Genomic DNA, 27,477 nt, shown 5'->3' on the forward strand with positions numbered 1-27,477 from the left:
ACACAACAACACAGTACAATGACAAACTCACTTAAATAGGCGCTTTTACGTTAAGTTTTGAAACCAAATCTTTCGTGATCATCTTGTCTGTTAGCTCTTTGCTTTCGTAATAAATGCTGTATTTGTGCTGTGACTCATTCGGAGTGCACTCATTCACTGCTTTAGTAAGCGGACATGTTCAGTTTTTATTTGTATTGACTGTTCTCTAATTGAACTAAATTACTTTATTACACAAGAAGGATTTTTTATTGGTTATCGGTATCGGCCACGAGAAGAACTTAATTACCCGTAATCATATCGGAATCGACCACAAGAAGGACTTATTTATTGGTATCGGCCACGAGAAGAACTTAATTATCAGTAATCGGCATCGGCCACGAGAAGAACTTAATTATCAGTAATCGGCATCGGCCACGAGAAGAACTTAATTATCAGTAATCGTATCGGAATCGACCACGAAAAGGACTTAATTATTGCTATTGGTATCGGCCATGAGAAGGACTTAATTTTTTAGTAATCACATCGGAATCGACCACAAGAAGGATTTATTTATTGGTATCGGCCACGAGAAGAACTTAATTATCAGTAATCGCCATCGGCCACGAGAAGAACTTAATTATCAGTAAATGTATCGGAATCGACCATGAAAAGGACTTAATTATTGCTATTGGTGTCGGCCATGAGAAGGACTTAATTATAGGTATCGGCCACGAGAAGGACTTAATTTTCAGTAATCATATCGGAATCGACCACAAGAAGGACTTATTTATTGGTATCGGCCACAAGGAGGACTTAATTATCAGTAATCGTATCGGAATCGACCACGAGAAGGGCTTAATTATTGGTATCGGCTACAAGGAGGACTCAATTATCGGTTATCGGAATCGGCCACGAGAAAAACTTAATTATCAGTATCAGTTGAAATGTTTCATATCGTGCATCCCTACTATATACAAATAAAGTATCTATTTATCATGGTTTACTGCACCTTGTCTCCAGTGTTGCCAACTTGGCGATTTTGTCGCTATATTTAGCGGCTTTTCAGACCCCTCTAGCGACTTATTTTAAAAAAAAAGCGACTAGCGACAAATCTAGCGACTTTTTGGACAAACTTCAGCTACTTTAGTTTACAAATGTCGCCAGTACTGTCCTGCGAGCGCGAGGTCTTTTTTCCCCTCTGCCGTCACGCACACCTCTCTCTGCGTCTTCCCTGTTCAGTGAATGGCTGAGGGGAGCTGCACGCGCCTACAGACAGCAGCTGACAGACGTGAATGAGCGAGCTACACATGAGCACACAAGGTTGCCATCGATTTCTCACTTAATGTTATCTGCTTATTTTGTTTTATATTTGAATAAATTAGTTATGATGAGTTCCATCTCTTGTGCTTATCACTTATATTACTCACTATCACAGAGCTTTAGTTCATGCAGTTTCTCAATTCAGATTTTACACATATAATTTTTTTTTGTAATTCACTATATCATATATTGTATGACAAAAAGGTATAGGAAATGAAAACATTTATTGGACAGTCGGCTGTATTATATTATTGTAAAATATAATAAATGAGCACGGATTAGGAGAGAAAAAACGTCAGGCAGACTGAACGCAAGGACGGCGTGATGACGTCACTAATATGCTAATTAACGTATGACGTCATCTAGCGACATTTAGCGATTTTTTGGGCAGGCTTTAGCTACTTTCCTTGGAAAATAGTTGGCAACACTGCTTGTCTCTCTTGTTTGCACACTACTTAAAGTAAATAGCAGAAAGACAACTTTTCTCAGTTCTATTTAATATCTTATTAGTAAGATTTAACTATTAACAATAGCAATTGTTTCCAATATCCAATTTCTTGTATGTTGAAAAAATTGTATGTTGCAGTCCCCACATGGTGAGCTCAAACCGTCCGGTTTGATCTGCCACGTTCTCTTTTCAATGAAAGTGTAATTTTGAAGGACATTGTGCCCTTCGCTTTTAAACTCGACTGCTCATGACATGTTCATCTGCCGGAAAAAAAAGTCTTGTGAAATTCCCTATAGACTTAAATTGTCATAGTCAGAGGTACAACTAAGTAGATAAAGTAAAAACAACCCGATCACACATAAATGCGTATAAATAGTACGAGTATGCAATGTCGTGGAATGTATACGCCAAAACTCATTTTGGCGTGCATATGATACGCTGTTTTTCGCGTGCATATGATACGCACTTTATGGCGTATATATGACACGCGCTTGGGTAGGTTTAGGGTGGTGGGGTGGGGGGTTCGTATGTATAATACGCCATATTATTGTAAACAAGTTACTTGCAAAGACTTCTACATGGGATCAAAGTTACAAGGTAAACATATGATAACCTTAACTGTTAGTGTTTCAATCGTACTAACTTTCTGATACTCCAATTCCATTTCAAAAACGTGTGAAAGTCACCTTCAGCTGGGAGGTGAAGATGTCGGTGTTGTAGGAGTAGTCAACGGAAGGCAAACGAGATTTGACTTGTGTATGTACAAGATGGTTTTTAACTCCAAATTCATGTTGTGATGTTTGCAAGACCCCATCAGTTAACGGTACAGCACATCTGAAATATAATAATACATAAGACAATTATTGTTTTGTTTTTTATCTCTTCAAAAGCTAAATGTTCAAAAGCTTGAAAACCATAAGTTTTGTAATGTTGAAAGAATTCCCTCAAAGTATGGTCTCTGTTGTTGATTCAGGTCTTTCTTTGAAGAACTTGCAATTTCTACATAAGTTGATATAAATAGATTGCAAGTCTAATTTAGCAAGTACTTCATTAAAAGAGGTTTAGATTTTACAGTAATGCACCAACATAAAGAATATATCTGAATAGTTAAAATAAATAAATATAAAAGACCACATTCATTTCAATGGAAATCACAGCTGATAAGCATTGAATCCACAGTGCACAGAAAACTGAGCCAGTTAAAGTAGTATTTAAATAGTCATATTAATTAACACACCTGATTTTTATGATTCAATGATTTGGAGGGGTGTCTCAATACTTTTGGCAATATACTATGCTGCGTCCGAAAACCTGCACAGCTGACTCGTTGCCTTGCAAGGCAGCGTTTTCTGCATGAAGGCACCTCACAAAACTGATTTCAGACAGACTTCTAAGGCAGTGCAACAGTTTAATGATCTACAGCAAAATAGAGAGATCTTTGGTGAGAAGTAAACAAATATTGAATGTGTATTGTATGTGAATGTGACAACTAAGGTAAGGTAATCTGAATTTTAAGCACCTAAAGCTGCAAATGCAAGGAATAACCTTCCAATACCGCAGTCAGTGTGCAATGTGTTGCCAAGTAAAGGAAAAAGGGGAGAAGGAAAAAAAGATTGTATTATTTATTTCATCAAAGATCTGTGAAATACTCACTTTGTATTTACTAATATTATTTTCATATTGAATGACATATATATTTTGACTGATTCCTGGAAGCTCTTATATTTATATTTAAATGTTATACCTCTTTTCAGGTAATTTAGATTAATGAATTGTATATATTTTAATATGAAAAAAACAAACTTGTGTTCACTTCAATATTGATATTTGTATTAGTATAAACACATACCCAAATTTTAAATAAATGTTTGCATTGGGATATAAATGCTTCTTGCACCTAATTAGTTTTAAATTTTCCCATCACAACATGGACAACAATAATTTAAATGTCACCAAAAATTAAAATCTCAATTCCACTTATACTCCTTATAGGACTTTTATTTTAGACTGGATATAAGACGTCACAAGAGGGCGCCGCGCTCCTGCCTCTGTTATGATTGGGAAACATTTTGTCATTTTGAACGTTTTAATGTATTTATATCAATGAAAGCCATACAGACAATTTTATAGTTTTTGCAAGCGATGTAAAATTGAGGAAATATTATCAAGTAACATTTTAATGATTTATCTAATGTGAACGCGCATCCATACACGAGTAACAGAAAATATGCGTATCATTTCGCTCCCTAGATCGTGGATCAGTTGATCATAAACACGATGAGTAGTGATGAGAGAAACGGACCTTTTAACCTCCCCGAGTCAATTGAATCAAAATGAATCACTGATTCGAATGACGCGACTGGCCAAAACTGTGCAAGGAGAACGTAATGACAACTTCAACAAACCAATTTGTATTAAAGTCTTTTGAATCTACAAGTCAGTAAAAACCACATATAAATCCTAAATATTAATTGTCTGTATAGTTTGTTATTTTATTAAGTTAATTTTTTCCAAACAAAGAAAATCTGAGACATATTGTGAATATATTGTCACTATGGCGTTTATTAAAGAGGAGAATGAAGACGAGAAGATTGAAGAAACATTCAGTGTGAAACATAAAGATACTGAGACACAAACAAAGATGGTGATTATTAAAGAAGAGAGTGAAGACATGAAGATTGAACAAACATTCAGAGTGAAACAAGATACTGAGGAACAAACAGGTTGGTTTTATTCTCAAAGCTGAACTCAGTCATTTGATGTATATTAATGTCCATCTCTACAGAAATTTTAATTAAAAAATTTATGAATTTTTGGAGATTGTCATTAGTGTATAACATTAAAAACAATTAAACAAAGAAGACCATTTATTTTGTATCACTTAATTATGCAATATTAGCAAAACATGTACAGTAACTAAAATCCAGAGGGTCAAAATGGTTTTGAAAAAAAAAAACATTACCATATTAGGGCTGAACAGTGTGACATATATGTTGCACAGCTACAAAAAAAACAACTGTGCGCTTTTTAAATACATTTACCACAGTATCATGCGTGCGATACAGTTTATCATGTGAGATCGACCTAGTTTGAGTGAAGGTTATCTAGGGCCCCACGATTGACTGAAATTAAACCAAAATCACAATTTGATTTAGAGAGATTATGAAATTGCTAAGGCTACAATTTTTAAATAAAAAAATTCAGGGTTGTCCAGGGTTGCATTTCCCAAAAGCTTTGTTAGCCAACTATGGTTTCCGTTGTTATCAACATAGTTCAACTAGTCTGTGTTTCCCGAAACCATCGTTCCAACAAACATGCAAACAGCATGGTTGCAACGACAGATCTCAACCTGTGGTTAGAAGCATAGTTTCTTGTTTGCATGACATGTGGACTAAAGTCATTATCTTGAGCAAAATAAGCAAGCTGATATTTAGTACAATCTATATCTTTTATTAAGAATACATACAAATGCCATTTTATGTATTTTCGTTTGTCAAGAGATTCAAAGCACTTTTTTTAAGAGTGCGCAATGTGCTTGTGCAGACGTGTTTTAAGAACGAGCGTATGATTGAATCTTGAAATAAAGCAAAATAACTGAGAAAAATAAGAAGTAGTCCTCAGATGCTATTATAGTAGTCCCCTATAATTTATAGTACAAAATCTAGCATGAATTTGATCTCAAAATAATTGCAGCTATTACTCCACCACCTGCGTAAAATCATTAACCAACATATTAATGATTAATGACTAGTTGGACAACAGATTTGTGAAAATACGGTTTCGGGAAACAGTCGTAACCAGCTAGTTGATTTCTTAAACGATGAATGTAGGTCGTTGTACAGGAAACGCACCCCATGGCAGATCGATCAGTTCACAGTTAGTAACAAAATTACCTCATACAATGAGGTAACAAAAATACAGTGAACGAGCGAGCATTTAGGTGAGTACATTTAAAAAAGGTTTTAAAAATGCCCCCCATAAGAATCACCCCCTATTTTTCAAACTAAAATTCAGGCCCTGATGAACGTGATGGATTGTGACATGGTAAAAGGTTGCATTTGCAGTGAGGATGATCAAGGTAATGTAAAGCTTTTTAAAATTGGCAAATGGCAGCCTAATATCCCAACTATTCAATGCAGTGGTCTGTGTTGTCAAAAGATCTAATACTACAATTCTACAAGTGAGATGCAGCTGCGATCAGATGCCAAAAGCAGGCAACTTTATTAAGCACAGCTTGTGTTATGATGTGGCTTTAAATTAAGCCTTAAAGCTGAAAATCTTTGAACATTTAAAAGGAAACTTTTGCTAATATGAACGGGAATCCCTGTATTAAACTCAGGTTAACTTGTATTTCTCTATTTTTGCCTTAGATCTGATGCAGCTGCAAGAAGCAAGTGAAGTACTAAATGAAATGGAAGAGAATGATCAGTTTGAGAAACATTGTGATTTCACAACCGGAGAAAAATATCGTTGCTCACAGATCAAAAAAGCCTCCTCGCGAAAAAGACGTAAAAATACAGGATCTAAAAGTCATTCCACCTGCCCTCAGTGTGGAAAGAGTTTTGATCAACATGGATACCTTAAAATCCACATGAGAATTCACACTGGAGAGAAGCCGTACTCCTGCCAACAGTGTGGGAAAAGTTTCACTCAAAAAGGAAGCCTTGTAATTCACATGAAAATTCACACTGGAGAGAAGCCTTACACTTGCAAACTGTGTGGGAAAAGTTTCACTCAAAATGGAAGCCTTGTAATCCACATGAAAATTCACACTGGAGAGAACCCTTTCGCCTGCCAACATTGTGGCAAAAAATTCCTTCGAAAAGGATGTCTTAAAAGCCACATAAGACTTCACACTGGAGAGAAGCCTTACACCTGCAAACTGTGCGAAAAGAGTTTTACACACAGACAAACCCTTGATTCCCACATGAGAATTCACACTGGAGAGTGCTTATACACCTGCAGACTGTGTGAGAAAAGCTTCTCACGAAAAGACAGTCTTAAGAATCACATGAGAATTCACACTGGAGAAAAGCCGTTTGTATGCGCTCAGTGTGGAAATAGTTTCAAACGTAAAGAAACGCTTAATTCCCACAAGAGAACTCACACCGGAGAGAAGCCTTACACCTGCAAACTGTGTGAGAAGGGCTTCACGCAAAAAGGAAATCTTACGACCCACATGAGAAGTCACACTGGAGAGAAGCCGTTTGTGTGTAGTCAATGTGGAAAAAGTTTCAGAATTAAAGTAAACCTTAATTTACACATGAGGATCCACTCCAGAGAACTGTTGTAAATGTCATTAGTGTGGAAGTGGACGTTTCATAAAACTTGGAAGAATATGTATATGTGTGGAATTAAGGCTATGTTCATACTGCAACTGAATGTTGGCTAAATCTGATCATCCAGTTTTGTGAATATGTATTTCATGTGCATTGTTATATTATTTTTATAAATAGCCTATTTATTTTCTTTCTCTTTTCTATAATCAATTTTCAGTTGTGTGGCTGCATTTCTCTGTTCTGTATATTTCCCCCTCAAAATCAAAATTGTGGTTTTGCTATGAAATGCCACAATAGAGTCTCTCACAAACTCAAACTTTAATGTTTTAGTAAATGTTGAAATTAATATGAACAAAAATTAATAAATGCTGTAGAAGTGCAGTTCATTATTAGTTCATGTTAACAAATGTAGTTAACTAATACTACACTAATACTAATACTATAAGGAAACAATATTAGTGTTACCGTAACAATGATTAAGTTTACATGTGATTATTTCTAATAATCAGTAAGTTCTTAATCGCAGTAAGATGTTTACATGACACAAGCAGAACACTTCAATCCAGTTTACATGCAATTTTCATTATTCAGATTATTTGCTAATAAGTTTGGTTATATCACATTATTGTTTTAGGGCCCTTTCACACCTACCTTGTTTGGTCTGGATTTTCACACTTTTCAGTTTGGCCCGAATCAAAATGACAGGTGTGAAACCTCCACCAAACCACGGTCTGGACCAAGCAGATGAAATTTGCTCAGACGAAAAGAGGTAGTCCCGGACCGAATTGAACAAAGGTTCGGTTTGTTTCGGCACCTTGTGTTTTTGAAGAAGCACCCTGAGCACATGAGCCAAAAAAAAAAGTTTGTATATATATATATATATATATATATATATATATATATATATATATATATACAGCCGTGACAGATTGAAACTGACTGAAACTGATGACAATTAGTTCCTAAGCAAAATGGAGGAGGTTGATTAATTGTTCATTGCGGTAGCTGGTTTCCCGATCATTTACAACGTGTCCATGTTTGCATACAGGGATACAAATAAAAAATATGACCCGTGAACCAATGTGTCTGAAATTGTTGGAGTTTCTGGTAAGTTGTTGATGTGCATTTACGTTATATATTTAATGAAAATAAGTGGGAATTGCAAGCTGTCTTTAGCGCCACTTTAGCCCACAAAAATGTACATTTTAATATGAATATCATGTAACTTAGTTTAAGTTTACTTGTACATTCATGTAATTTTGTATCTTATTAATCTCATAAAGGATTCATTTATTGATTTAAATAATGCGCTAGCAAAGAGCTTCAGTGTAGTTACCAGTGTTAATTCAGCTCAAACAGCACTAATAATAACTATGATTGGGACTCTCATATTACATAGCACTAATGAGAACACTATTGTAATAACTTGTGAATTCATTGTGTCTGGTTAATGTTTTAAGTATATATATACAGTCAAAAGCACATCTATGCCATTTGGGCATAGTATGCAAACAAGCTATTCTGAAATGTTGGTACTGAGGTGTTTATATTGAATATGTGTTTTCTATTGTCTTTTCACTAGTGGATGAGTGCAAAAAGCGGTGGAAGTCTCTTAGAGACACCTACCGCAAAGAGAGGAAGAAGGAAGCAGAGAGAAAGAGGAGTGGAGCAGGGCAAGCAGTGTCCGGCCAGTGGGGTCATGGACTTCCTCAGCCCCTTCCTAGATGATTGATTTACTGCCAGTAATATGGTAGAGGGGGTTGGGGGAGCCCTGACCCAAGAGTACAGAGATAAAGCCATGGCTGGACCATTGAGCCAGTGCCACACCAGCAGTCAGGGTGAGGCAGGACCATCGAGCCAGTCCGGTGTTCAGGGAGAGACAGGGAACTCGTTTGATGAAAGGATGCTGATAGTTTTGGAGCACTCCTCAGGAGGACAATGAGCGCTTTTTTTAAAGCCTCCTGGAGGACTTCAGGACACTATTATTTAGGACCAGGCAGGACTTAAAATTCCAAATACACAAAATAGTGTATGAGGCTAAATTTCTAGAGGCTAGACACACTGAACACTGAGGAGAGAGTAATGGGGTGCAGAACATTTTAGTTCATATTCATGGTGCCTCAAAATAGCACTGTTGTGTTGTCGCACTTGATATTATATTTATAGAAATCATGCTTTTTGTGATTAATTGGAGGCTCTTAAAAGAGCCGTTGAAAGCCATGGCTTATGCCACAGGTTGCCAAGGGAAAGCCCCCTCTGTGGAGAAATATGCCATGAATTTCTCCCGGACACGGATGGCCTCACATGTGGCATTGTTGCTGCCCACTCGGGTGACCTCCTGTAGGCCAGCAGCTTCGCCGTCTCCTGCCGATGGTATGGGTGTCCTGGTGATGCTCATGGACCTCCTCAGGAAGTTGTGCAGGACACAGGTAGCCTTCACACAGCCGTCCACATTGGCAGGGCTGAACTCTATGACTCCTCTGTACATAAGCCACTGAGCTGTGAGAATACCAAAGGTATTCTCAATCAGCTTTGCCCGTGACAACCTGTTATTGAAAACTCTGAGCCTGCTGGGAAGATCCTGTCCAGGGAACGGCCGCATGAGGTCTCGGTGGAGTGGAAAGGCCTTATCAGCCACAAAAACGTGTGGCTGTGGTCCCAAATGCTCTGCACCTGGTAAAAGATAGGGGTGTAACGATTCATCTACTACATCGATGTATCAATAATGGGAAATAACTCATTTGATTTAAGCACGTCAGACTTTATATGGATGTTTTTTCTTAGCACTTTTAATGATAAAGGTGTTAAACGTTACTCAGTCTGCCTATATGTGACGTCAGCCGCACGCGCCAGCAGCCGCGCAAAGTAAACAAAACATAGCGTGGACTGGATTTGTCATGACAGCAGATGGCAGAGCAGAAGCCAACGAGCAAGAAATTATCAAGCCACCATATTGCGGTCCAGTGTGTGAAAAACACTTTAGTAAAGACGAAGATGTTCTTAATAAGTCACTCGCTGTTTGTAGTAGTAGCAGGTTCAGCCACTGCTCATTCAACCTGAAGAAATGTTGGTTGCACTTTATTTTTGATATTAATATTATATTTGTATTATTTTATGTTGAAAAATAACAGCAAAAGTAGCAGGTAAACCTACTGTTAATTAAACCTGAAGAGATGTTAGTTGCACTTTATTTTTGATATTAATATTGTAATATTTTTATGTTGGAAAAACAAGCAGAAGTAGCAGTAATATGTTGGTTGCACTTACTGTACTTTTATTAAAAATTAGAGCAGAAAAGGTAACTTCCTGTTAATTCAACCTAAACTGTTGGTTGTACTTTATTTAAATAAAATGTGAACACATTTGCCATTAATTGTTTATTTGTTTGTTTATATCCATAATTAATTGATATCTGATTCCCTTAAAAGAAACAACAGGAATCTAGGAAACTTCATCTGCACGTATTTATTTCAGTCACACTTATTAAAATTTTTGGCTAAAAAGTTACTGAATCGATTTCAAGTCACTGAATCGTTTTGGATCGTATCGTTCTAAATGAACCAATATTGTCCTTGAATCGAATCGGCAACCTCAAATCGTGATACGAATCGAATCGTTGTTAAAACGAATCGTTACACCCCTAGTAAAAGAGCATCCTGTGCATCACCCATACAATCAATACACCACTTAATAGAATAAAAAAAAAGATTAAAACTGCTATCAGTATTGGTTTTGGAAATTAACAATAAGATAATAACAATGCTATAATTACATAATCACCCTTAAGTGCAAAATTGTATTCATTTCCAAAAATGACCTTGAAACTAGTGATGGATATCACAACTGCAACAAAATGCCAATAAAGTTTGTTCAAGACTCCAACAATATAACAATATGAAAATGAGATCACAACTGCTACGATATACCAATATAAAAATTAGATCATAACTGACATGCTGATTTTTTTAATGAAGTTTGAGCCGCTGTCTGTTGTGGTTCTTACCACTTCCCCCCTTATTCTGTACTGACAATGAACATCATCAAGAGTACCTGCCAGGACATTAAAAGTGTTTGACCATTTCAGTCTCTAGTAAGCAAGTTCAGTGGATCTCCCCAAGCTTTCCTCACCTATCCAGTGAGCTGTGACCTTAGCTCCAGTGAGGTCCAGTGTAATTTTGCTAATATGCAGTCCAACAATCAGTATTGGTGGTGGAGCTGACTTTACAGAGGTGCGACATCATAGTCTTCTGCAACTTATTGGCAGCTCGCTTAATTCTTGTCAGGAAATGCCCTCGCATAATGGATTCGGTGTAAGCAAAAGTTCTTTAAAAATCAGGTTGTTCAATCAAAGAAAATGGATGAAGACCCTCACAAATGAAGTTAATCCTGAGCTTGTCGACCTTTGTGTTAAAAAAGTGGACGCAAACAAATGTTTGCAACAGGCAATTTTTGCTTGCTTGGTTTTCTGGTGGTTCCAGGATTTGCTTCTATGTTGCCACAAAATTTATGTTCTTACTGTCAGCCCAAATCCGATTATTGTGTATCCGATTGGAATCTGATCTGAAAATCTGAAAATGATTGTTCATACTGTGTATCGCAACTGTTCAGATCCGATATATGTTTTCATGCAGCTTTCGTTTTCCTGACTATCTGCATTGGTTTATATGGCGATGACGTTGTGTTGGTAGGCATAAACCACAAACAGCAGCAACAACAACCGCAACAGAGGGGTTTGCAATACAGATGTCTTATTTACAACGAGACATTGTGCAGCTGCTGTGTGCATCTGAGTTTTCTGAGGCAGCGGCAGAACATTAGGAGGCTGGTATGAGCCGCTTTATTCCGCACTGTGGTCTCCACCGGTTTCAAAACATGTTTGAGTTATATTGTCATTTTCTGCTCGTCCGGCACGTTGCAACAACAACAACCTTTTTTCTGCAGCATCTTTCAGCATGTTTCCCATAACAACGTCTGATGATCTACGTTTTACATGGCGTGAAAGTCACAAACCATGCGAAATATGTTCAGAGCAGTCAGACTGAAACGCATTTCCAGAAATGCGCACCCACGCATGTAGCTCGAAACATATTTGTAATAAATGGCATTTAATGTGATTTTGTGTTTGCAGTTCACACTACAGGTTCATTCACATGTCTTTGGTCCGTGTTGCGTTCATATATCATTCGAACCGCACCAGTTTGTTTGAAAGCGGACCGAGACCCATCTTTTTAGCAGTCTCTGTCCTCTTGTTTGGGGCGCACTGGAGGCTGACAACAGTTTTGATGTGATACACTATTTTTCATGCTCCTCTGTGCATTGGTGCACATCTCCAATCTGACATTCCAGTCATAAATATGCTGATGTCAGTTGTCTCCACCCTATTGACAGAAATGAGAGAGTGAGGGGGAGATGTAAGGGAGGTTGTTTCAGCCGGGACTTTTTACTACGCCAAGTCGAAGTACTCTCAGAACTGCTATTTCGCCATACAATATAGTTGTCCTTTTTAATCCGCTTAGAAAAGCGCCACGTTTTATTATCTCACCATACTTGATCGTTCAACTATTAGTGTAACTGTATTTAAATAGGGAAAACGTGGAGGTGTTTGGTCGCTTCTAACTTGATCTCCCGAGAGAGAAAAAAAATCGGATGCGCAAAATTCGCACCCTTTACGCTCGCCTTTTTGGCCGTTTTACATCGCAAGCTTGAATGGCGCGTATTTTTTTTCCGCCGCCCATGTTAATCAATTGCTGCGTCCCAATTCACCTACTTATACTTATACCTAAAAGTATGTACTCTTTTTGTGAAGAAAAAGTATATACTTTTGAGTGTGTAGCAGAAAAGTATGCAAGCTTCGGGACATACTACTTCGCCATCTTTAACGGACTCTGTCGCTTAGTTACGGGCATCCCGTCACCGTTTAACTGCCCTGTCAATAATCGTCAGATTCGTCACAGTTCAAATCCTTCACATTCAGATTAATCTCCTACCGTATGGGAGAGAAATTTAGCCGCACGTTAATCTGCCAATTGTTGGTCTTTAATGCAGAGACTCTCCTCATGTGTTTGCAGTTTAAATATAATGATGCATTTAAAAGTTAATGGCCAAATGTGTCATTATAAAAGTTCACAATGCTGCTGCAGGTGAAATATAATGTGGACAACACTGAATAAATATATTTTTGTCAGGTTAAATACTGATAGTTGGTCACTCAAACCCCTTTATCTAAACTTCTCTACTTAACCGTCGGACTCACACATCCGCTATGTTTGTAGTTTTTAACACTTTTTATCCACGTTTGTAGTTCTAATCGAATACTCGTCCAATTCGCAATGGGTTGTGGGCAATATCAGGCGTTAAAAGTGTGCGTCGATCTGTACTTCGAATTCTGACCGGAAATAGTAAACCATCCGGGTATGTTTGGAATACTCTTTTTAACATACTACGATTTGGGACATACTAAATCTATTTTCGAGTACTATTTAGTATGGATAGTATGCGAATTGGGACGCAGTGAATGAGTGCATTCACACCGGGAGCAGGAGCAGCGCGTTAGCAGATGTGAAGCGGGGGTTTCTGCGGCGAGCCTATTTTTGCTGCGCGCTGCTGACGCTCAAATAAAGTGAAAGCACTTTTAATAAATAAAATAAATATGATTTCACACAAAAAGTGCTTAAAATGCACACAAGAAGCGCATGTAGTGTAGTTTAACAATAACTGGAGTATGTCAGAAAAGAAAACGAAGAATAAAAAATATCTGTAGAAGATTTACCCACTTGCTTTAATTATTCAGTTTGAGTGAAATTATGGTTATGATTATAAAAAACATAGTAAACGAGCCAGAAAATATGATAAACTTTCTTTTAGTTTAGTACGTAACACTCAGACAGGTAGGCCTATACATTAGGGGTGTAACGATTCGTTTTAACAATGATTCGATTCGACTAAAATAAAACAGTCACACTAATTTAAATTTTTGGCTAAAAAGTTACTGAATCGATTTCAAGTCACTGAATCGTTTCGGATCATATCATTCTAAATGAACCAATATTGTCCTTAACTCATATCGACAACCTCAAATAGTGATACGAATCAAATCGTTGTTAAAACGAATCGTTACACCCCTACTATATGTAGGCTCTAGCAGTCACGGTGTAAAGTGAAAGCGCACTTTTGATGGACAAAATAAATATATCACACAAAAAGCGCTCAAAATGCACACAAGAAGCATGTGTGGTGTGTTTTAACAATAACTGGAGTATGTCATTAAAGAAAACAAAGATTAAAAAATATCTGTAGAAGATTTACCTTTAAACTTGTTTTAATTATTCAGTTGGGTGAAAGTATGGTTATGATAAAAAGTAAAGTAACCTAGCCAGAAAATATAAACTTTCTTTTAGTTTAGTATGTCATACTCAAGACAGCTATAGGCTCTAGCATTGTGGCTCGCTGCTGTGACGCTGTACAAATGCTTCCAGTGTGAATACTATCGCGCAGCTGCAGTGACGGTGTAGTTACACTCAGGCGCGCTCACGCTTGCGGTGTGAAATAGCTGTTAATATTATTTTGTTCGGCATGTAGAGATGCTGTTTTCAAGTTGTTTTTTTTCACCTTGAGCTCATTGTCTTTGGAAAAAAAGTTTGAGAACCAATGAACTACTATCAAAGCAGATGGTCAGGTGCAGCCACAAGAGTTCACATGTACTTGACAAAAAAAAAAAAGTCTCAGTCTCAATTTATAAAAGAGGTGAAGAATGCAAATAGTAATGAAAGATGGACAATCTGGCCCACATTTAGCTGTGGTGTGAACGTAGCCTTAGTTTCACACATATACGTATTTTCCGATGCCATTTTAAATGGCAGAGCCATTTAAATCTCCTTCCACAGAAAGAACAAAAATAGCGTCTCACGTCTGCATGGCTTTTCAGGTGTATCTGCAAGTGTGATGGCAAAATAAACGTTTTATTACACTGATCACAATTAAATCGCCTTTTTCCAGAGTGAATGCGCAAGTGATTTTTGAAAGTGCTCCTATTTGTAACCCTCTTGCCACATTCCGAGCCCTGCGATTTCTTTCTAGAATGAGTTTGCAAATGACGTTTCAAGTCTCTTCGATATGTGAAACTCTTCTCACACTGAGCACAAGTAAAAGGCTTCTCTCCAGTGTGAAGTCTCATGTGAACGTTAAGGCTTACTTTCTGATTGAAACTCTTTCCACAGTGAGAGCACGTGAAAGGCTTCTCTCCAGTGTGAACTCTCATGTGAGTCTTAAGGTTTCCTTTAAACTTGAAACTCTTTCCACACTGATGGCACATGAATGTCTCCTCTCCGGAGTGAATTTTTATGTGATGGTTAAGGCTTTTCTTGTCTGGGAAACTCTGTCCACACTGATGACATTTAAAATATTCCTCTCCAGAGTGAAACTTCATCATGTGGAAATGAACGGCTCGCTTGCGTGTGAAACGTTTCCCACACTCAACACACATAAATGGTTTCTCTCCTGTGTGTGATTTTATGTGAATCTTAAGGTTTCCATTTTGTGAGAAGCTCTTCCCGCACTGTTTGCAGGTGTAAGGGCTCTCTCCAGTGTGACATCTCATGTGGGCCTTTAAGGTTGTTTTATATGAGAAGTTCTTCCCACACAGTTTGCAGGTAAAAGGGCTCTCTCCAGTGTGACTTCTCATGTGTGAATCAAGGGTTGATTTATGTCTGAAACTCTTTCCACACTGATCACATGGGAACGGCTTCTCTCCCGTGTGAATTCTCATGTGAGTCTGGAGGCTTCCTTTAACCCTGAAGCTCTTCCCACAGTGTTTGCAGGTGAAAGGTCTTTCTCCAGTGTGACTTCTCGTGTGCAAATCAAGTTGTGCTTTATATGTGAAATTTTTGCCGCACTCTTTGCATGTGTAAGGCTTACTTTCAGTGTGAAGTTTCGTGTCAGGCTTACTTTCAATGTGAAGCGTCACATGCCTCTTGAGGCTATCTTTACTACTGAAGCTCTTTCCACAGTGATTACATGTCAAAATGTTCTCTCCTGAATGAATCCTCATGTGCGTTTTAAGGGTTACATTACTTTTGAAAAGCTTTCCACACTGATCACATGGCAAGAGCTGCTCTCCTGAGTGAATCCTCATGTGCCTTTTAAGGGTTATTTTACGTTTGAAAAGCTTTCCACACTGATCACACGTAAATGGCTTTTCTTCAGTGTGACTTGGCATGTGGGAATTAAGGTGTCCTTTATGAATGAAACTTTTTCCACATTGCTTGCAGGTGAAAGGCTTTTCTCCTGTGTGAATTCTCATGTGGACTTCAAGGTTATGTTTTTGATTAAAACTCTTTCCACACTGACAGCAGGTGAAGGTACTGTTAAATTATCTCTTTGTTGCTTTTTTTCGTGAGGAAGTAATTTCAGTTTGTATGGATTTTTTTCTAGTTGTGACATGCTTCTCGTATTGATCTTTCTCTTCTATTTCATTCAATTCTTGACTCTCCTCTTTCAGTGGCATCAGGTCTAAAGCAAAAAAGAAGACAAATAAAAGTTACATTTACAAACTAATAATACCAAAGAAAAAGATTATAATTGATAATGAAAAATCACCAATAAATGTTATTGTTAATTAATCATATCTGTATGCAGTACGTAGATAAAAACACCATTTATGTCACTTTACAGTAGCAAATTGTATCGATTCTGGCAAATGATTGTAGAGGATGTCTTCATTGATCCTTCACTTGATTACACATAGGATGGATATTTTGGAAATTATAGATTATGTGAATGTAAGTAATGTAAGCATATTGCCTAATGTGAAACTGTGTAATATGTATTTTATAGTACTATAGGGTAGTTGACGTGACATGGCTTTTTCACTGTCACAGAAGATAAAACATAATTTATTCCACATTTTCATAATTTAGAATACTGTAAAAGGTTAAACATTTTCTTGGTTTACATGAATTTGTTGTTTTAATACCCAAGTTATTGTTAGTTTTTTTAGAACTTTGAGCCAAATCTCAAAATTGTCCTATGGTGTGACGGTAGACAACATTATTTCATAAATATGACATTTTATAAATAAAGAAAATCATGTTTAAAAATCTTAATGAACACTCCTGGCATAATTGTGCAAGTGTCTATTTCACGAAGTGGCCATCACTTTTCATATACATACATTTCTAAAAGTGTAGGAATTTCATAAAGTTTGTCACAGAAAAAAATGTCCTTTGGTGTTATGCAAAAACCTGATTTTAATTTGGGCAATATCATGGACAACTACATTTAATTGAAAGACCCCACTCAAGGTCATGTGACTGAAGACCCCTATGAAAGCCATGAGAATTGCACATGGTAAGTATTTCTCTCAGAATTGTTTAAATATTTAACTATGTTTTAAGATCACTGAAGTTGTTAAGTTTTTTTGTCCTTTGGTGTGACACCCCTAAATTAAATTTTTTAATTTAAATTTGTATTTTTAACAGCAGGACTATGTAATATTATGCAAATATATCATGCTTATTGCTAATGACAGTTCAGCTAGTATTAGCATTGTTATTATCTGCCACAAAAGCTCAAATGTCCTATGGTGTGACAGGAAATGTCCTTTGGTGTGACACTTTGGCTTGTCACACCATAGGACACAGATGTCACACAATAGGACAAGACCTCCTTAAGAAGCTATTAAAGCAAATAGATAAAGTTTGTTTAGATACTTTTCATTCTTTTTTTTACCAGTTTTGATGATTTTAAATTCAATAATGACTTACATCTTAATATTTATTGTCGTTTTTTGGAGACTACATAAAATGTTCTGAAGTGTTACTAAAACAACTATAATGCATAATGTAACAACTATAAACAAATATAAAGTACATAAATACAGAGCTACTACATATAATGCTACTTAACTTTTTTTTTTTAGAACAGAAAGAACTAAGGGAGAGATGAGTGCAAAAGAGAGGACCAGACAGTATAGGGAGAGAATTAAAAAGGAGCCACAGAGAAAGGAGGCAATCCTAAGAGAACGACGGAGAAAGTAAATCAAACTGAAATGTTGCCATATACATCTTAAAATAATTCAGGGATTTTACTAAGTGACTGAATGACAGCTTATTATTCAGTATCAGAATAGTCCTGTGTGAGGTTCAGGTTCAACAATAGTTACATGATAAGCTTGTTATTACAGAATAATAATCTATATTGTGTTTTATAAGAAATTGACAAGTAAGTGGTTACATTTGTAGGGAAAACACAGTAGGTCATGAGTTCATAATTGAGTATACATTACATTAATTTCTCTGTTGATCAATTCATCAATATTCTATCATTATTTTAAACAGATATCATGAAAAGAAGACTCTCGGGGAATTGGATACATTCAACATTAAAGTCACTTGTCACAAATTAATGTCACTGTTACTGTTTAACTGATGAATTTTGCAGTTTGACAATGTCACAGTATTATTTTGAAATGTTATGAATTTCTCAAAGATACTATATGCATCAATGTTTCCTTATTGATGCATAAGTATCAAAGTTACTTTTGGTGTGCTATGTTTTGCACAGTTTATATTGTTGACAAATAAAAACAAATGTCCTCCTTTGTAATTGTTACAATAAACACTACATATTCTTACTGTTTTTATGCAATAACTTTCTTTGTCCTTTGGTGTGACGTTTTGTCCTATGGTGTGACAAACATAAAACAACAGAAAAATATAATTATTTAAAATATCTTTTAAAAAAGGAGTCAAGTTTGGCATTAGGGGAGTTACAATAATATCTCCTCTTAGATAGGAACAAATTTCAAACAGTTTTGTAAGGTTGGCGAAAAAGTATTATTGACATTCGTAGGGAAAAGTTTGTCAACTTCATCTATTCATGATGAAAATGATTCTAATTAGTACTTTCATGTAAAATAAATATCACTTTAAGAAAATAATGTTTTAATAATTTGAACAAATCTGTCTCAAGTATTTATTTTGTTATTTAATATAATTTCTTAGTACTTTTTAAATGTCACACCATAGGACACATTTACAGTACTGTTGAGTGAAAAAGTGACAAAAATATGTGAAGTCATTGACAAAAGGAGTGACCAGTACTTTTTTCTGAAACTACAGTTTTCATACTCCACAAATATATGTATTTTTTCTTAAAAAGTTATGTTTTCCAAAAAAAGTACTTTTTCTTGGTCATTTGTCAACTACCTGGTTTATTTAGAACTATAATGAGCGCCGTGACCGTGCGCTGCCGCGTGATGAAGGCGTGTCGTGCCTCTTTTAAATAGCGTAAAAATGAATAAATGATGAATAATTATGTGGCGGCCGGTATTGATTAGGTGACGGTCCGCCACAAATTAGTCTATGTGTGGGAAACACTGTTTGGCCTCTGTTTAAAGTAGGCCTATTCCCATACTTTTGATATTCGTGGTCTAAGGTTTTGTGATAGAATGGAGAAATTTCTCCATTCCCAGGAGCAGAAGCCAACATTACGCGAGATGAATGTGTGACGCGACGCGCCGACGCATGTCACGAACGTCGACGTATTTCCGTAGTCGACGTCATCGATGACGTTGACGCGTCGTTGCAGCACTAGTTTGAAACAATGATTATGTGGACTGAAAACATTACATCAGGTTTTGAAAGAATGACTAGCTGCGTTACAAGTGTGATCAGTTTGGATTTTTCTACTAAGAGTTTTGAAAATGTACACCTTACTTGTGAAAATTGTACCAAAGCAAATAAAAAAAACTGTAACTGTTGATTTCGTAAAGTCCTGACAGCAGAGACCATGGAGATCCACTTTTGCGACCGAAGCGTATGTTGTGACGCTTCTTGTCATTTCTGCGTTCAAATCGGTTCAAATGCAGCACTGCCTTTCCGGAATGTTGTGCTGAAGCGGTGAAGTCGCTTGATGTCACCCATAGGAATAAAGTGGAGCGCGGTGCGCAGCGCGACAGACGTGTTGCACGGACGACTGGATTTGCTGCACCTGAGAGCAGTGTGGGCGGCGTGGATCTAGTCACAAATGTGCGCGCACCTTTCCGGGAGAAGAGCCCGTACGGCCCAAACAAGGGCCTTCCGCTCTATCGACATCAAGCTGATGTATACCCAAAAAAAACTCTCCGAAACTTGTGAGAAACCGGAAGGAGTATTTTTGATACAGAAATACTCCATCAAACGTCCAACTTAGTTTTTGAAACTTTGTCTATGTTTAGGATGGGAATCCAAGTCTTTAACAGTGTAAAAAGCTCAGTATGCATGAAACAGCATCCCCCCCCCTTTAAACCCTGCGGCTCCTAATGATACATTGATGTCGTAAAACATGAAACGATCGGTTTCTGCGAGACATCGAACAGTATTTGTTATTATTTTTAACTCATAGCAGGCGAATCTCATCTAGTGATCCCAACGCTCATACTTCTGCCAAATAAGGTCAAAACCCGTCGCGATGAGATTCGCCTACTGAGGTAAAAAAATTATAACAAATACAGTTCGGTTTCTCGCAGAAACTGATCGTTTTGTGTTTTAAGACATCAATGTATCATCACGAGCCGCAGGGTTTAATATGGATTCGTATGTATGTGTTTTTTACTCTCATAGTGGCTCTCATAGAAAAAAACCCATTGACATGCATTATTCGCGCAACAGTTGGATTTAAAAATCTTCATTTGTGTTCTACTGAAAAAACAAAGACACCTACATCTTGGATGCCCTGGGGGTAAGCAGATCAACATCAAATTTTCATTTTTGCTCGTCATTCTTTAGCTTCGCCCACACGATACGCCTCCAGTCGCTCGTTTTTTTCCGGAAATACTTGGTACAACCTATATATATAATTTTTTTTTTTTAAAGTATAATAAAACTAAAGACTTTTCGGAGATATGAAGGATGCAATACTACACTATAGGTACTCAAGATTGAGTGTCCCCCCCCCCCTTTAATATGGATTAGTATGTATGTGTTTTTTACTCTCATGTTTTTTTATATATATATATATATATATATATATATTAGAAGTTCTAATTACACACTAATGTTCACGATTTTTCATGCACTTTATGATGCAATCATCTATAAGATAAAATGGTAATTGTTTAAATAGAGAAATATTTCCAGGCCATAAGACGATTATTCAAAAATAACTGGTGTGATTATTGTAAATAAGAAATATACTCAGTGTTTGGATTGCATTATAATGTGGGTAGTAATTAAGGGTGTAACGATTCGTTTTTAACAACGATTCGATTCGACTGAAATAAAACAGTCACACTGATTTAAATTTTTGGCTAAAAAGTTACTGAATCGATTTCAAGTCACTGAATCGTTTCGGATCATATCGCTCTAAATGATCCAATATTGTCCTTAAATCATATCGACAACCTCAAATCATGACATGAATCGAATCGTTGGTAAAACGAATCGTTACACCCGTAGCAGTAATATAATGCAAAAATAGCGATATTTAACAAATGTCTTACATGGAAGTAGGATCTTCTCAAATAAAACAACTTTAATTAGGACTCTCATATGACATTGTTTAGAGATATCACTCATTTGATTTAATTTTAATAAAGATCAAATAAGTTCAGCTTTGAGAATGAAACCAACCTGTTAGCTCCTCAGTATCTTCTTGTTTCACACTGATTGTTTCTTCAATCCTTATGTCTTCACTCTCCTCTTTAATAATCGCCATCTTTGTTTGTTCCACATGATTTTCTTGTTTCACACTGAATGTTTTCTCAATCTTCATATCTTCACTCTCATCTTTAATAAACTCCATCTTTACAATAGGGTCACATGGATCTCAGTCACTTCACCAGGAGTTTTTCTGTGTGTTTGAACAATTTATCATGATTAAGAGAAGAATAATTAACAGAAAAAAAAAAAAAATTAAATTGCAATCTCTGGGTCCGTCTCAATCAGCTCCCTAGTTCAGTATCATATTCATAAAGCGTTAATAATAAAGACAGATATGTAACATTTAGTTCCTTATGATTTCCATTTGGTATTTAATGATTAGTATTGGATGAATCCGTTTTAGGGTTGCTAAATGCAGAAAAAGAAATTAAGGGGCTATATTGGTTCTGGAAAATAAGGGACAATCAAACTACTCAAATACCCTTATTCTGTACCACTAGGGTTGGGGAGCGAGAACCGGTTACAAATTTCCAAGAACCAGGGGTTTAATTCAATAGATACACGCAGTTGATTCCATTTTAACGATTTCGATGTTTGCATTTTAATGTGAGTTAACCTCATACGTTTTAGTACACGAAACTGAACTTCACTTTCAGTGAAAAGTTCACTTTCACATATTTTTGCACTTGAACGGAAATACACAAACACAAATACACATGAAATATCCTCATCCACACAGTGGGTTATGTCTTAAGTGACCACAACAGTTGGGAAAGAAAACGCATGTGTAAAATATATTGATCCCTGCAGCTCTTAAAGTGTTAAAGAACGTAGGCAACCTAGAAACTCAAAATACAAAGTGTGAAAAACACTTGTTTTTGATCCATTAATGCATCTCTCACTTACTGTATGCAATCTCATTGTTAAAAGGACCAGTCAGAGGAAAATGCCTATCTCGTGAAGTAAGCAAGACGTCTTCTCGTAGGATAAAGACACGCAGTCTCATGAAAAGTTATAAGATATATTAAATGAGTCATAGCCATACAATAGTACGAGAAAACGTTACAGCCTATGATGTTGACAAGACAAATTTAAACCTGGGATGAAGACATTTCACACGCGACGCCAGAAGAACACCTGCATGTGAACTCCTCCTGCAGTGTTCAGGGTAACTGTTAGTGCTGCACCAACCCGCAGGGCCGCAAATTTTATGAAATTATTTGGCCTGCCCCACACCACTGTATATATTTTTACAACCCGCCCCGCACCAGTGACCATTAAATAGACATACGGGGTCCGCGGGTTACGAGACATCCCTGTTGCAGGATGAGTTTACGACAGTAGTTGAGGACATTATTTTTTCCCAACTGTAGGGGGACCTCGAGAGCAAAAGTTACCCAGTGCTGCTTTAAGCACACCCCGCCCACCCCGCCCTGCTTTAAGCACGCCCCGCCCTGCCAGTAAATTCTTAACCTATGGGAAACGCTGTAATGTATTTTTATTTATAAAGTTTAAGTGCATCTTAAAACATTTTTGCAATTGTATCTTTGCTCAGTTAATTTGTTCTTTAATTACCTAGTGTTTACTGGTCTTTTATAATGAGTGAAATGTACATTAGGTTTGGTTAATTGTTTTTGCTATGATATTTTTAAACCACAGGCAAAAGTTCCTTGTGTAAGTGTTCTTTAGTCTGTTGACTTTTGTTCTTGTGGTATTCAGCTACAGTTGAATTTTTTACTTTTACATTGATGCATTTAGTAGACGCTTTTATCCAAACCCAATTACGACTGAGGAGTATAGGAAGCTATCCGTCATAAGATGCGAAGAAACGCAAAAAGTGCCTTTAATACAAAGTTTTGGACATTACTCACAGTAGGTACTCTGTAATAATTCTTGTTTTGCAATAAGAATTAGAATAAATGTGAAAAATATCCCAAAACATTTTTTTTTTACCTTATTTGAATCATGAATCAATAAAATTAAAATGACACCCAACCCTATGATAAGGTGCATTTTATTTCAGTGTCTGTGTGTGGTGACTGGTGACGTGTATAAAAGGTTCTCTGACATAAACATTTAGCTATGTCTTCTGTTTAACCTCTTTATCTACAACTTAACTATGAAAAGAATTCAAAATGATACGCTTCATTTTATTTATTTATTTTTCAGGAAGATAAATATGGCAAAGTTGAAAGCATGAAGGTTGTTCAGTTAAGTAAACAATGGCACTTATTTTGAATTAATTTGTTGCAACCATGCATGAATGAATGCATTTACATTTAAAGAGAATGTTCGGACTCATAAACTATAATTAATATTACTGAGGTAGCAGGGAGCAAAATGAGACGCACCTTTTCTGTTACTCGGATGTGATTTACTCACAAAAATAACGTTCATTGGCGTTAGATAGAGCTTTTTTTTTACATTCTGTAGTGATTAATTCATTTGACAGTTATTGTAAAAACGGAGGGACTTGAATTGATTTAAAAGCAGCAAACCTTCAGCAGAATCACAGCAGCTGTAGGAACGCGCAGCCTTATGACGTCTTCTTGATTTGTTTTGGCATGACGTTACAACTTTTAGGTGCAATACCGCCATCTGCTGACCTTATGACGTCAAATCGCCAAGCCAAAATATTCCCTGTCGTACACTGCTGTGTAAAATCACAAACGTGCACAGACATGTACACAACATACAAATAATAAAAGATTTCAGAGGGGTTCAGACAGAGTCGAATTCTTGGTGGGTCAGAAACTCAATAACTCTAAATTTGATGCATCTTATAGGAAAGATAAATAGCAAAACTGAGGCCAAGCAATAACATAAATAATCTCATAAATAAAACCATCTAAAAAATAGTCACTGTATGTGAGAATAAACTCTCTATAAGAAGTATACACACATTTATGCACAATCTTTTGAACTCTATAGCATCCACTGTGATACATTTGTATGCTGAAATGTTTTATTGTTGGTTGAATTGTTTGTTCTTAATAAACATTTTTAAAACAGATGAGAAGTGCATATATCTTTACAAAATCATTCATGATCAGTATAACAAAACATTAAATACTCTTCTTTTGAACATGGCACGCAGCAACATGCAATTTAGCAAAATAAAGATATAGCAAAACGAAGGCTGCCTCAATTCATGAGCGACTTCAAAATGCGCCCTTCGCTTCTCAGACAAAGGAAGGGTACAGCAGATGAGACCTTCCCACAACTTCGCAGCCTTCCCTATCCCAGAATTCATAGCACACTGGTGACTGACTTGTGTGGTCCGCATTCCCACGGCACTTGATCAGATTTCTTATGGCGCGGGATTATATTTCCCAGTTAAAGACGGTAGCGGTCTGTAACTCAAGTGTAGCCTGGATACTATTGAACACAACAGCACAAGCACTTGAACTTGAAGTAAACAAAACGTTTAGTGCATTACTGCATTTGTTCCCAGTTCCCTGACTGAGCAACCTAGATCAACTTTAATTTCCCAATTTTAACTAGCAAAAATGTTATTTATTTCTCATTCTCTCAAGAAGGAATGAGTCCATTCTCCCCCTATTCGCAATGTATAATTTGTACATTAAATTCACATAGGCATTCATACATATATTTTATTGTCATGCAAATTAAAATATGTAGCCTAAATTAGCCTCAATTTAAATTAAGGGTTTATAGCCTACTTTACTTTTTACAACTATTCATAAGCTAGGCTAACTTAAGTTGAAGATCAGAAACCACCGAAATTCAATTTAACAGTTAAGAAAATATTTCTACACTTTCATTCAGCTGAGCGGAAGACCGGGATCGGGACGGTAATAATGCACAATAGAGACGCTGGAAAGAGGCCTGTGCCCACGGGACATCATCTTCTGGGATGATGAGGGGATATTTCCACAGTCCGCAGGTTGCGGGGATGAATCGGTCGACGGCCATAAGTGCTACAATGCATTTTTTCCTGTGATTCCGCTACTTTTGATTAGCAATTGGACAGGTTTTGTTGTTCCGACCAGGCAACCCTGTCCTTTGGGTTCGGCCTTTGAAGGCTACAACAGATGGAGCCTTCGTAGACTACCCTACCCAAGAATTAATTGTGCGCAGGTGATGGTAGGCAATTTATATTTCAAGAACATGGCTGGAGAGAGTTCTGTGGCATCTGAGGATTTCACATTTAAATGTAAGTATTGTGTTTTATTTTACCGAAATGTTTTAACTAAAAATGTTAGCTGTGCGCAGCTAATTTCTTACGTGATCTGAGGCTAAACATTTTCTAATATATTGCTATTGGTTTTAGGGAGCAATGAGCACACAGCTCAATTTATTAAATTGAGAGGTGAAAATGACCACCTATTTACGAGGGGCAAAAAACTGCCAGCGTCGCTTGGAGGCAAGGTGACGAGTAATTTCCATTAGGCCATTATATTATTTTATTTTTTAAATTTCGACTTTATTTTTCTGTTTTGTAGGCCTATTATTTGATTATGCGATTTCTACACCTGTGCGGGAATAAAAGCTAATTGGTCAGCCTAAAATCAAACCGTTCCGTCATCAGTTCTTCCTCGGGTCCTGGACACCAGAATCATCTGATTCTTAAGTCTTACTGCAGCTTCATCTTTTATTCATCAAACAACCAGAATAGACACAACCCGTCCCGGGTGTACACCAGTGGTTTTACACCAGCAAAGTGCCAGGGGGACTTACATCAATTTGGAGTCCCCCTGCCACTTTGCTGGTGTAAAACCACTGGTGTACACCCGGGACGGGTCTAGTGCATTTAACGTCAAATGATGTAAATGTTAATTTTTAAAAGTAGGTCCATCAATTAGGCTATTTGCTGCAATTCAATTGTTCAAGGACACTGACATGCACTAAAGCAGTGCATCCAGTTGTTTTCTTTATTTTTTTCAAAGGCATCACATTTTTGTGTCAATTTGGATACTAACCCTTAAAACATTTTACCGTTCCAATAAGGAGAAAGTCCATGTGATGGTGCGACGTTTCTGGCAAATACGGTCAATTATAAAATTAGCCTATAAAAAATATAATATGAATGTAGCTACACAGTACACAAAGAAAGCCCTGTATAGGATCTGGCCGGGGACTGGTTGTGTCGAGCCATTCGACTGTGATTGTTTGAGAAAAAATATGGCATGTAGCTGTAACAAACGCGTCCAGCTTAACTGATGACGGAACAATTTGATCTTCGGCGGACCATGGAGCACAGCTATAATTATGCTGCATTCATGTGCTCTCGAAATTATCGTAAATACGAGTTTCCTTGGTAAAAAACTGCACATTTAAAAAAAAATGGCCTCTCATTTCAAAATTTCAATATGATGAGTTTGTAATTACGAGTTCAGAAGTGGTAATTATCAAATTTCCGATAGCATGTGAAGGCGGCATTAACACACAGCTGTACAAATCAAGCCGTTTATAGATTTCTGTACTTATTAAAGAAAAACAAAAAATCAAGGTTTATTTTGTTCGTTTTACAGAAAACAAGAAAAAATAACTATTGTCATTTTTGTATCTTAGGCCTATATGAAAGTTTGTATGTTACTTTCAATATTACTTAAACACTAAACGAATGATGCACGGATTTGTATGCATGTCCTGCTGAATCATATTTGTAATGTTAACATTGCATCCTTGTTTTAATATTTTTCATAACGGTTTTCATTTTCTTTTATTTCAGGACAATTCTGGAAAAAATGGCTCTGCTGGGCAAGGTCACTCCCTTGCAGGCCAAAAAAAAAAAAAGGAGAACCTAAAAAAACAAAACAAAGTAAGCAACAGAAAACTTTGCTGAAATTAA

At 36.8% G+C, this 27,477-nt stretch overlaps 1 protein-coding gene and 1 pseudogene across 2 annotated transcripts; one reads left to right on the forward strand and one right to left on the reverse strand.

Moving 5' to 3' along the window:
- Nucleotides 1–3,200: 3,200 nt before the first annotated feature.
- On the forward strand, nucleotides 3,201–7,304 carry LOC137049701 (gastrula zinc finger protein XlCGF57.1-like). 2 transcript variants are annotated; one of them, XM_067428319.1, is made up of 3 exons: nucleotides 3,201–3,241; nucleotides 4,318–4,470; nucleotides 6,118–7,304. In XM_067428319.1, exons 2-3 carry the CDS (start codon nucleotides 4,389–4,391, stop codon nucleotides 7,038–7,040), a joined length of 1,005 nt encoding a protein of 334 aa, XP_067284420.1. In that variant the 5' UTR covers nucleotides 3,201–3,241; nucleotides 4,318–4,388; the 3' UTR covers nucleotides 7,041–7,304. The 2 variants fall into 2 exon arrangements, with proteins under 2 accessions (XP_067284420.1, XP_067284419.1); XM_067428318.1 differs by lacking the exon at nucleotides 3,201–3,241 and having other exon boundaries at nucleotides 3,783–4,470.
- Nucleotides 7,305–10,411: 3,107 nt separating this feature from the next.
- LOC137049685 (zinc finger protein 569-like) lies at nucleotides 10,412–24,219 on the reverse strand (annotated as a pseudogene).
- Between the last annotated feature and the right edge of the window lie 3,258 nt (nucleotides 24,220–27,477).

The sequence above is a fragment of the Pseudorasbora parva genome, chromosome 20 (genome assembly GCF_024679245.1).
Source record: "Pseudorasbora parva isolate DD20220531a chromosome 20, ASM2467924v1, whole genome shotgun sequence".
Taxonomy (NCBI): Eukaryota; Metazoa; Chordata; class Actinopteri; order Cypriniformes; family Gobionidae; genus Pseudorasbora; species Pseudorasbora parva.

Bases quoted from the DNA above. Each gene is read 5' to 3' on its own strand.
- LOC137049701 (XM_067428318.1), top strand. From the start codon at position 4,302: ATGGCGTTTATTAAAGAGGAGAATGAAGACGAGAAGATTGAAGAAACA. The intron at 4,471-6,117 runs GTTGGTTTTATT...TTTTTGCCTTAG, and splicing joins AGATACTGAGGAACAAACAG to ATCTGATGCAGCTGCAAGAA.